At 27.7% G+C, this 11,756-nt stretch overlaps 2 protein-coding genes across 3 annotated transcripts in view; one reads left to right on the plus strand and one right to left on the minus strand.

Annotated features, from left to right (window-relative positions):
* Window positions 1–7,381, plus strand: part of LOC123259631 (hybrid signal transduction histidine kinase I-like) — a 34,407-nt gene extending 27,026 nt beyond the window's left edge. For both annotated transcript variants that reach the window (XM_044720249.1, XM_044720248.1), the window contains exon 2: window positions 3,973–7,381. In XM_044720249.1, coding sequence (XP_044576184.1) covers window positions 4,018–5,727 — 1,710 coding nt within the window. In that variant the 5' untranslated portion in view covers window positions 3,973–4,017 and the 3' untranslated portion in view covers window positions 5,728–7,381. The remainder of the gene's footprint in view (window positions 1–3,972) is intronic.
* A 1,040-nt stretch (window positions 7,382–8,421) lies between these two features.
* On the minus strand, window positions 8,422–11,655 carry LOC123259076 (leucine-rich repeat-containing protein 45-like). The gene is made up of 4 exons (XM_044719343.1): window positions 11,652–11,655; window positions 11,126–11,321; window positions 8,679–10,637; window positions 8,422–8,614 (listed from the first exon to the last, which is right to left on the minus strand). Exons 1-4 carry the CDS (start codon window positions 11,653–11,655, stop codon window positions 8,542–8,544), a joined length of 2,232 nt encoding a protein of 743 aa, XP_044575278.1. The 3' UTR covers window positions 8,422–8,541.
* Window positions 11,656–11,756: the final 101 nt, after the last annotated feature.

Below are 11,756 nucleotides of genomic sequence, written 5' to 3' on the forward strand. Positions count from 1 at the left end.
AATGGGGGCTTGGCCTTCTGACATTGCAACATAACACACGAGACGCTAAAGTGAAGTATATAGATATATACATGTATTATATGTTATATGTATGAAATCACAAACTCACTATTGCAAATGTCAGAGTAACATAAGGTATGTATGAACGACGCTTGGCGGACTCGGGACTCTATTTCGCGGAAGCTTGCCTTCGCGTTACTCCACAAATACTATCAACTCTCTGACACACGTGCCGACAATAACGTCAATGATTTACGTAGTACTGTTGATTAATTTAGATCTTTTATTTATTTTAATTGTTTCCGAAAATTATTTATTATAAATCACAGTGCTAACATTCTTATGGTTATTTTAAAACAAATAATTATTTTTTATTATAAATATTTAGGTCATTTTAAAAAACAAAAATTTTGAATAAATTTAAATATTGTTTTTTATTAAAAAATTTTTTATTAAATAATAATTTTTAATATTTATTAAAATCAATTATTTTCTATTTTTAGAAAAAATTAAGATTAATTGTAAAAATAATTTTTTTTAATAAAAAAAAATAAAGTGAAAATTTTGTACACAATTGAACAATCGCCTGAAGTAAAAAAAAAAGTACTTATTCAAACGATCTATTGATACTTTTAATTAAAAATATTTTTTAGTCTTAAAAAAGAAAATAAATAAAAGTATGTCAAGGATAGCAATGATTTTTCACAATTAAAATAAGAACTGAGTAAACGAGTTCCTTGAATACCGCACATAATTGCAACGCACCAAAAGTATAATAAGAATCGGCGTTTTATTATCAAGATTTATTTTTATAATGGACAAAGAAAAATTACTCATACATACATACATACATACATAATATCAAACAATACGAATAAATGTATCTTTGAAAAAAATAAACAAAACCAAGAAAAATACTTTATTATCAATATTAATAATTAATGACTACTATCAACCAAATCTTATCACTTGCTTCTTTGTTTGCATAAAATTTATGCTGAAATGATTACATACATAATATATAACATTCATAAATTTCACAAGAATCCATTTATTGTTAGATTAACCGACTTCAGTTAAACATTTAGCATTAATGTTTTCATTTCCGTTGAGAAAATGTGTTTTTGATTGCATGTCGTAATTTCCTGATTATTTTTCTTATTTTTTACTTCTCCCTCCAATTTATCCATCTTACTCTTTCTATTCCATACAATACTCCACTCGCTCTAATGTCAGCTAAACGATTATTATTTAATTCCGAGAACACAGTAAATGATACAGTAGCTCCAAACTCATTTATATTTATATGTATCTACAGTTGAATATAAATATAATGACAGTAATAATAATGGAAAAGAATAGTATAAATATACCTACCTCATTACATACATATGATTTATGTGAAAAAAAATTAAAAGTCCTCTGATATAAGTACTTTCAAGTCTGTTCTCTCATTTATGAAACTCTTAAATCACAATAACTCTTAACAACATTATTTATCAACTCCCTCTTTTTCTGTAATGTTCAAATGGCTTTAAATGACAACTCTATAAAAAATTGTTATCTAAATCCTTGTCATTTGATTATAATTATCAAAAAAAGCTTAAAACCGGCAATCTAAAATTAGTTAATGAGCAATGTTGTAGTAAGAAATAAATTTGTTGAAAATTTTAAACAATTTTGTTTCTTAACTGAAGAAATAACAATTTTTTTCACAATAACTTTCTTGTTAAAATAAATATTTTTTGATTTGAAAAAGAACAATTTTAGATAAACAACTTACGAATTTTTATCCAAAATTGCTTTTCTTAAATTTAGAAAACATTTTTCAATAAGAAAGTTATTATAAGAAAAATTTTCTATTTCTTCAGCTGAGAAAAAAAATTGTTTAAAATTTTCAACAAATTAATTTCTTATTACAACATTGCTCATTTTTTTCAAAAAAAATTTTTTAAATGTTTTTAAATTTTTCAAAAAATTGAAATCTTTTAAATGTTTAAAAAGTTAATTATTTCTTTCATATTTTACATTTTTTAATTATTTTTTTTTAATATGATATTTTTGGACTTTACAATTTTTAATTGATAGATAATTTAAAAATTTGTGTATTATGTTTGTAATTATTTAAAAAAGTTTTAAATTTTGAAAAATCATCCAATTTACACTTAACTGTATTGAAATTTTTTCAAAGCAATATATGTAATAATAAAAATATATATCTAAACATATAAGCAAATAAAATAATCTAATATAACAAAACGAAGCGGGCTTAGTATGATGGCGTGCAAAAGACCTTTAGCGGTCCTTCGTCGCGCTTCATCAATAGGTCATTCCTGGAATCATACCGGCTTATGTAGCTACTGCTACGTATATATTTTTCTACACATATATAATGTTATGAACTGTCAAGCGTGGCTTGATCTTTCATGACGAATTCGGAGAAACTTAGTAGTGTTTCCGCCTCCACCGGTAGCTGATGCTTTTTTTTCCCCGTTTAATATTTATATTTATATTTACATCTCACTTGTACGGACGAGACACTTGACTGATAATTCCATTGATACGCAAAACTAATAATTTTTATGCAAATTAATTCCTTTTTTTTAACGACTCAATTTGAATGATTAATTGATTGCGTAGTTTTTAGAATAGAGCCAAAGTTTTGGAATAAAAGAAAATAATAAATTTTTTTTTATCACTGAATCACATAAATAATAATCAAAATTGTGATATTCTTCCCTGAAGAGACAGCTTTAGATACTGCTAACTCGTAAATATTTCTACGAAAAAAAAATTATACGTATAAAAATGATAATAAATGTATCTAATCCAGTTTTTTGTTAACAGTTATTGATAGACTCGTTATCGTATTTGTAATACATCAGCAGGATACGTATATATTTTGTTGTAGATATAGAAATATCATTTATGTTTGTCTTCAATGTCATTCCCCTCTTTTATACGTAACTAATAAATTCTCAGTTTAAAGTTTAATTGTATACATATATGTTTCTAAGTAGGATAAAATAGCATATTTTATCTTGTGACAATAGTCTAACGGTCATTTTGTCTCTTATTCTATATGTTGTAATTAATCTTTTATTATTTTATTATATCTATCAATATTATGGTAAACAAATCTATATATAGGTATTAAATATTAAATATCCTTTAATATCAATTATTTAATATTTTTTCGTTTTTTAATTATTTAAAAATTTTCTGATTTTACTTTTAAAATTAATTTTTACTAAAAATAAAATTGCACTTACAGTTTTTTTTTTAATTTCCAAATGAGAAATTTTAACAACCTTTTTTTATGACAATTTTAGTATCAAATTTTCAAACTATATTATTAAGAGAATAAGAAAAATTTTGTGTCTAGGATAGTCATATGATAAAATCGGTTTTTTTTTTAGAAAAATTTAGTGTCGTTGCAAAAGTCTTGATTTGAATTTGTGTATTTTCAAGATTTCACATCATTCTCACCGATAGTCAATTTATGATAATATTTAGGCTGCATTCAAAAATTCTCTATCTCTAGATATATAATTAAAAAATGACCTTGTATCTTGAGAACTATTGACATTTTTAAAGATATAAGTTCACCCTGACATTACACTCATGAAGACCTTTCATTTGAGTACCCACATCAATTTTTCATATATTTATATATATGAAAAATATATCAAAATGCATGTGGGTACTCAAATGAAAGCTCTTGATGAGTTTAACATCGGGATGAGTTTATATCTTTAAAAATGTCAATAGTTAAGAAAGCACAGTGCAATTTAACAAAAGTCATTATTTAATAAAACAAAATTTCATTTATTTATAGTCCACAAGTCACGGCAGTCACATAGTGACTGCAAGGTTGCTAGTTTTTAATAAAAATATTTTTACCAAAAATTTTACATTTTTTTTTTTTTTAAATTGATTGCCAAAAAACTAATAAATTCTCTTAAATTTCAGATTACATAAAATAATGCTGGGACAAAAACCATCACCTTTACTAAGATGCTGACAGTAATGTGCCCAAACTGCCGGCATCGTTTTCCAGCCCCGGGATGTTGTAATCCAGACTCGCGACTCCAAGACACAGCAATGCATCCATCAACCACAACATCATCATCTCCAGTGGCATCATCCTACGGCAATTACTACAGTTGCGGTGGAGGACTGATGATGCCACGCAGTTACGGGAGCAACTGCATAATAAACGCTCCGACAATAATCCACGGGCCGACAATAATTCAATCCAATCAAGGCTCGGGCACCGCTCAGATACCAAGTCCCGGATTCTTGGTCGACTACTGGAACATCTCCAAGCCGTCCAACTCCGAGTGCAAGATAAACACGACTTGTGATCTCACCGGCGGCACTGTCACGATAACCACCCCGAACATCCAATCGGGGGGTTACCTGCTCCAGCCGACAGACTCTGATTCGCTGATCCACTCTCCGAGGATTGAAATCAGGCCCAAGTTGTCTGGTGGTGGGTGTCTAGTTCAGAAGAGACTGTCCGAAGATAATAGTTCCCAATTGTTATTTTCTAACAACGATTTGCTTCAATCACTCGCTAACTTCAACTATCACCGTGATTTCCCCAAAGAAGAAGTGACTCCGTCAGTTCATCCGCCCAGCGGCTGTCAAGAATTGCCAGGAATGCGTCGTGATTCCTTCATCCAGCCTAGGCCTGACAATTCTATTCACGATAATTGCAATCCAGCGGCTGGTGATAGGCAATCTAGAAAAAATTCAAACTGTTGCTGTTCATCACAATCAAATTCCATTAATAATAATAACAATAACAATAATTATAGTTATAATTATAATAGTAATAATTGTAGTAATAATTTACAGTCAGAAACAGTTCAGCGTAAATCATCGACCGACGATCCAGGTGCTGTACAAATAAAAGTCAGTGCGACAATTCAATTGCCTGCGAACGTCGATCAATGCACGCTTAATATCACGGCAACAAAAAGTTCTGGGAACAATGTTGACACCATCACCACCGTAAATGGAATAAATTCAGCTACTACAACATCAGAAGCTGGAAATTGCATATTAGTACAAATGGACACCCAGCAAACGGGAAGTAGCTGCGAGAATGAGAGGCGTGAAGATACTTCAACTCCAACTCCGACGACACCAGTGTCTTGGTTGATGCCGGTGTCTTACAACTACGACGAAGGGTACTCGCAAAAAAGAGGTCTCCCCAAGACAACAGACATCAAGAAATTGTTGAGCAGTACTGGGTGGTATTACGAGGGCATGAATTGGCAGCAGAGCGAAAACTTACTTAAAAACATGGAAATCGGCAGGTGGCTTGTCAGAGACAGCTCGGACAGTAGATTTGTCTTTGCTATTTCTGTCCAGACTGACCGCGGGCCGACCTCTGTCAGAGTTCACTTCTACAACAGAAATTTCCGACTCGATTCGGAACCTCAGCTTATCATGACGATGCCGCAGTTCGACTGTCCGATAAAATTGCTTGATTATTATATTTATGTGTCGAAACACGGCAATGGAAATTTAAAGCAAGTCTGGGTCGACTTGACTGGACATCTGTACAGTAAAATTTATTTAACAAAGCCGGTTGTTAAAGATGTTGGTACGCTTTCACATCTTGCTAGGCTTGTTATTAATAAACATAAAATAGATACTAAATCTTTACCAATTCCTATTAAAAATTATATCGCTGAGTATCCTTATACATTTTAAATTTATTAGTTCAATTGTGTAGATAATTTTCAATGTTTTTTATTTGTTAGAGTAATAGGAAATATTTGCGATTGTGTATTGGAATTTTTTATAAACAAGTGAATGTTTAGTAAATATTTAATTTTTAAATTAAATTTATTTATTTATAGATAAAATTGCTTATAAAAACCTATCGTAATGATTAATATCTTCCAGAATATGTAAAAAGTTTTTTAAGCTAAATTATTATAAATTAGTTGAGTTATTAAATTATGAGGAACTGTAATCTAAGTCGGGTACATTCAATTAACGTAATTATTTATTTACATGTTAAATAATTGATGAAAAATATTATTGTATAAAATTATCTTGAATTTTATTTTTTTTTTTTATTTTATTTTTTTTTTTTTTTTTTTAGTACAAAACTAAACAAAAAGTCATGATTACGACCAAAGAAAATTTATAATAAGCGTTTACTTAAAAAAATTCATTTTTATAGCTTAAAATAAATTAATGAACTCCTGACTTAGTATTACAATGGACTATTTCTTATTTATTCAAAAATATTTAAGTATATATAAACATATATAAAACTTACTAAAATTATAAATAAATTTATAATAATTTTAGTCAGTAGCAGCATAATATTTGTGTAATTGCGATTTGTAATATAAATTTATTGACTAAAAAAATCAATTACACTTTAGAGTTTTCTGAATCAGTCAAAAGAATTAATTAGTTCAACTATATAACTAAAATTAATATAATGAAATTAGCGTGTGATTTCATGAACTTGAGTTGAAATATTAATGGGTACCATTTACATACCCAAAATTAAAAAAAATAAAATTTTTTTTTTTTAATTTGAACATACATAGAAAAATTAAATTTTCTGTCTTCATTTTTCAATATATAAAAATAGTTATTAAATAAATAAATAATTACATAACATGTGCCTTTTTACGTACAATAAATCAAAATAATAGTAAAATCTTTCTTTTTCTTTTATACCTAAAAACAAAGCCAATAGCTAAAGTATGAGTACACTAAATATGATTTCAATTATCGTATATAATTTAAATATTATTTTTTATCACAATGGAAAGGAAAAGGAAGTTAAATATAAGCATGTGACTGCGATTAAATGATATCTAGATCGTGCCGTTGTCTTAACTTAAAAAAATATACATATTACTTGTCGCAGATATATTAATAAATGTTATGTCGTTGCGAGATAAGAAATCACGTGCCTTTAAAACTAAGGCGTTGGCCACCCACGCGTCAAACTTAACACCATAAATGTGTGCATATATATATTCAAATTGATATGTTTAATAATTGTGTATAAATATTGTATGAATGTTAATCTTAATTTAAATATGCTACTGAGCATTAGTAAAATGTAGCATTGATGACGTCTCTACATTAGAGATGAAAAAAAAAATATATATATATAGATTGATAAATAATAATAATAAATAGTAACATTATTATTAATTGTTTATTTAATTAAATCTTATTAACAAACAAAATAAACGTGTAATTAAAATTCGTTCAGTTGCTTTTATTTTGTCAATTAATAGCTTTTTTTTTTTATTTTAAAATGAGACTTATTATCATAACTGCCATTTCAATTGTACTATTAAGTTCGTCACTATAAATTGTATAAAAAATACATAAACATTGTATAAATTATTGAACAAGTATCTGTTAAAAAGGTTGTAAAATAATTAGTGTTCCAATATTTTATTTCAATTTTTTAAATTATTGAAACACTGGTATATTAAACACGATTCAAATCGAATCTTAATTATTTTCACTGTTTAAACATTATCTGCTTTTATTTTTAAACTTATAATAATTATAATTATAAACAATAAATATGTTACAAGTTAAGTTATTAAAAAAATTATTTATTATTTATATGAACTTTTTTTTTTATTTACAAATATCTTCCCCAATATTTTTAGGAATTTTTCTTTATGAATTATTGTTGTTTTGAACAAGAAAAAATTCTGATGATTGTAAAATAAATAAACAGCTATTTTTTTAATAAGAAATATGCTTTGAAATAATAATACTGCATGAATGATAAAAAATAAAATTTAACATAAAAAAATTTCTTCATAACTTGGAAGTATTTTCATAATTATTTATGTTTACGTAAGATCAAGTAGTATAAAACACAAAACTATAAAATAAATTATCCGTAAATAAAAATAGTAATTAGCGTTTATTAATATTGTTTATTAATAACACTCTTTAAAAAATATTTGGGTATAAAACTAATCAATCAACAGAGTACTCTGGTTGAAGTTGACAAATAAATCAATAGCTATAAATATCCCATAATAAACATCGCATGATACATAATTAGTTATTAGCAACTAATAATACGAGGAAAGCGATGAAAATCACTTAACAAGAATTCTTAAAAGATAATTATTTATAAGTGATGGTTAACGCTCTATCCTATTCTATAATAACTACTATATTTATTTTAATGCGACAGCGTCATGCAGTCTAACTCTCGCAAATTCCGTGAAACTGTCACGTCACTTATAATTTTACACCGATTTCTTTTTTTATTTAAGAATTACCTTTCTAGTATTAATATTTATATTTCCGAGTACGAAAAGTACGTAATAACCGTTGATTCGATTTTTTATTATTTTTTTAATTAAAAAAACTAATCAATTCCATGATTTTTTTTTAAATTAATACTACGCATCGTTTGTAACGAATATTAAATATCTCTGCAAAATTTTACTAAAAAATTTTAATAAAATTGATATTTAAATAAAAAAATAAAGAAATATATTATAAATTTGTAATTCAAGGTCCTATTGAACTCAGGTACTTGTTAAATGCCGCGTGTAAATGTCCAGCTCGTTGCGCTTCTTCAGCCCTAAAAAACAATAAGAATAAAATAAAGATATTAACAACTCTAAAAATAAAAATTAAATCCTTACTTTAAATCATTAAATTCCTTTTCTTTCCCCGCAATAATTTCCTTAAGTTGTTTTATGTCTTTATCTCTTTCCCTCAATTCCTCAGCATAATTTTTCTGAATATCATTAATCTGCCCGGACATGACCGTCACCTGCTGGCTCATTTTCTGCAGCTGGGAATCTTGATCCCTAATCCTCATTCTTTCATCTTCTAGCTCCTGTTTCAACCTCGCCGATTTATCTCTTTCCTCATCCAGCTGGGCCTTCAACAAATCATATTTCCTCTGGGGATCAACCAGCTCGCTCTCCAAACTCTGCACCCGTTTCTTAAGACCCGCAATAATTCTCTGAGCGTCATTTAATTTTTCTTCAACGCCAAACTTTTCATCTTTAATTCTCTGGCAAACTTCTACCACTTTGCCATACTTACAATCAATGCCCTCTAGCTCATCAACCTTAGCTCTGAAAGTCGCCAAGCTACTTCCCATTTCACGCAACTCATTGCGTGATTTCTGTAATTGATCCTGACAATCCTCCAACGCGGTTGTGGTTTCTTTAAGCGTACTTTTTAAAATATTCACCTCAATTTTGTACTTATTGTCTCTCTCCTTGTACTCTCGTCTTATTTTATGCACCTCCGTGTTCTTAATCTCAATGATATCTTCATACTCCTTCGACTTACTCATCCACTTTTCTCTCAGCGCAATTACCTCCAACGAGCTTTTATGAATATTCTTCTCATAATAACGGATTTTTCCTTCCCAGTCTTTATTTTTCAACAGACATATATTATATTTATCCTCAATTGTCTTACAATTTTTCTTTAAATCCTCTTCTATTTTTTTATGCTTTTCCTCCAATTCTAGAATTTCCCTCTTTTTTTCCTCAACAATTTCATCAAATCTTCTCTTCCATTCATCAATTTCATATCTAAGTTTCTCCACTAACTCATTACTGGATTTTATTTCTTCATCCTTGGTATTTATCTGCTTTGTCAAGACATTAATCGTCTCACTTCTGTCATGTAAAATTTTATTCAACTCCATTATTTTGTTAAATTCAGTTTTACCTCCTTTATCACTATTATCATTAATTTTAAAAGAACTGTCAGAGTCAGAATCAGAATTAGAGTTTAATAATTTATCAGACTTTGAATTTTTTTTACGTCTCAAACGTTTCTTCCTGAAATTCGAGCCCAATTCCTTTAATTTAAACTCATCAACTGACTCTGAATCATTCAATTTATTTTCCGTATCTTGAAGACTTAATTTATGAGCACGTTCATACAAAACCATTATGCAATTATCATTTTTGCTGAAACAATTACCAGTTAATTTATCTGTAGACTTAGAAGTAATATTCGAAGAAGTAATTGATTTTTTACTCTGATTCCTCAGAGTTACGTTATCAATTGAATCAACAATACTATCAGGTACGCAATTACCACGTAAGTTTAACTTAGTAATACTATTATTATCTTTTATACCATTCAGCAAAGACTGTCCGCCATGGAAACCTAGCGTATTCCACTCGAGGTTCAAAACTTTCAGCGCTTTGTTTTTTTTCAGCAAGTTCATTAAAGCGTCAGCGCAATGAGGCGTTATTTGATTATACCTTAAATCCAGTTCCTCGATATTGTAATTCATGGCGAGACCCTGGCAAAATTTGTCAAATGCTTCTACATCGGAACCAATGTTGTTCCATTGTAAGTAAAGATGTTTCAGTGTATTATTGTGCTGGAAAATTTCCCCGAGCTGGCTGGCTATCAACCCGCTGATGTTGTTGCCTTTTAAATTCAGCGTTGTGATATTTGTACCGTCACGAAGTGACTCCAGAAGCTTACTCATGCCTTTGGTGATGAGCATACAGTCACTCAGGTCCACTGACTTTATAGTCGAGCTTGATATCAACACACGACTTATTATTTCGCAAACTGGTATTACTATTGACTGACATGGCAAACGTAACTCACCTGTTGAACTTTAAATGAAAATTAATTTAGCACATATTTAATAATGTTAAGAATTTTATAACAAATAAATTATGGCAAAAAAAAATAAGAAAAAAAATTGACATGGAGAAATTTTAAAAAATTAAAAATGCAATTTTTTTTAAATTATTTTTTGGAACGAATTTTTTTGTTAAATAAAATTGAAAAATTGTAAAGTGACAGCTAACTTTAATATCATGAACTTTAAAGTTTTAAAATTGGTTTATTTTATTGATTTTTAATTATTAAACTAATATAATACTGAATTTAGCAGACACTTGACAGTTTTTTTATCTTTTTTGAAAAATAAACTAGGTATAGAAAATTATTTTTAAAAAATTGCATTTATAATTTTTTTGAAATTTAAAAATTAAATATTTTAAATAAATTTTTCTTGCTATTATTTATTTATTAAAAAAATTCTAAAAATTATCAGATGTATCTCAATTTCAGTATCATAAGCTAATAAATAATTTACCTGGCTATTTTCATGGCATCCAAAATTTCTGGCGGTGAAAAAACTCCACGTTTAACACACAATTGTGTAAATAATTCATAGTCACTCAGCATTCTTAAATATTTATTACAATTATTAATAGTATAGTTGATAAATAAGTTTTTAAAAATGTAAACAATATAGACGCTTTTATTTTTGTTTTGAAAACAAAGTGTCACTCATGTTGGTATTTTTATTTAATATTTCTTGCAGTTGGTAGACAAAAAAAACAGCTGTCAAGGTCAACTATCAGTTCAGAAAATAATTGGGATGATTAAATTTTTTAGTTTTATTAATATTAATTGTTTTATTTACACAAAAATTGCTTTAATTTTTTTTCATTGATGTAAGTATTTAAAATAATTTTTTGAATTAATGAAAAATGTCAAAGTAGGTTTTTTTTACTAACAATTGATAAAAGAGAGCGCAAATAAGGAGCTGATAGGTTAGAAAAGCAGGCAATAACAATTCAAATAAAACTATAGATGACAGTAATAGTATTATTCACTCATAAAATTTTAACGTTAACATATTTAGAATTTTTTAAACTTTATACGTCAATATTTTAAAATAATTATTCTTAGTTATTTATTGTAGGTATTTTTAAAAGTTT

This window comes from Cotesia glomerata, linkage group LG2, assembly GCF_020080835.1.
Source record: "Cotesia glomerata isolate CgM1 linkage group LG2, MPM_Cglom_v2.3, whole genome shotgun sequence".
Classification (NCBI taxonomy): domain Eukaryota; kingdom Metazoa; phylum Arthropoda; class Insecta; order Hymenoptera; family Braconidae; genus Cotesia; species Cotesia glomerata.

Excerpts from the sequence above, each read along its gene's own strand:
- LOC123259076 (XM_044719343.1), bottom strand. Across the intron at positions 10,638-11,125 it reads GATGCCATGAAAATAGCCAG|TTCAACAGGTGAGTTACGTT; the intron begins GTAAATTATTTA and ends TTTCATTTAAAG. Across the intron at positions 8,615-8,678 it reads AAGGAATTTAATGATTTAAA|GGCTGAAGAAGCGCAACGAG; the intron begins GTAAGGATTTAA and ends ATTGTTTTTTAG.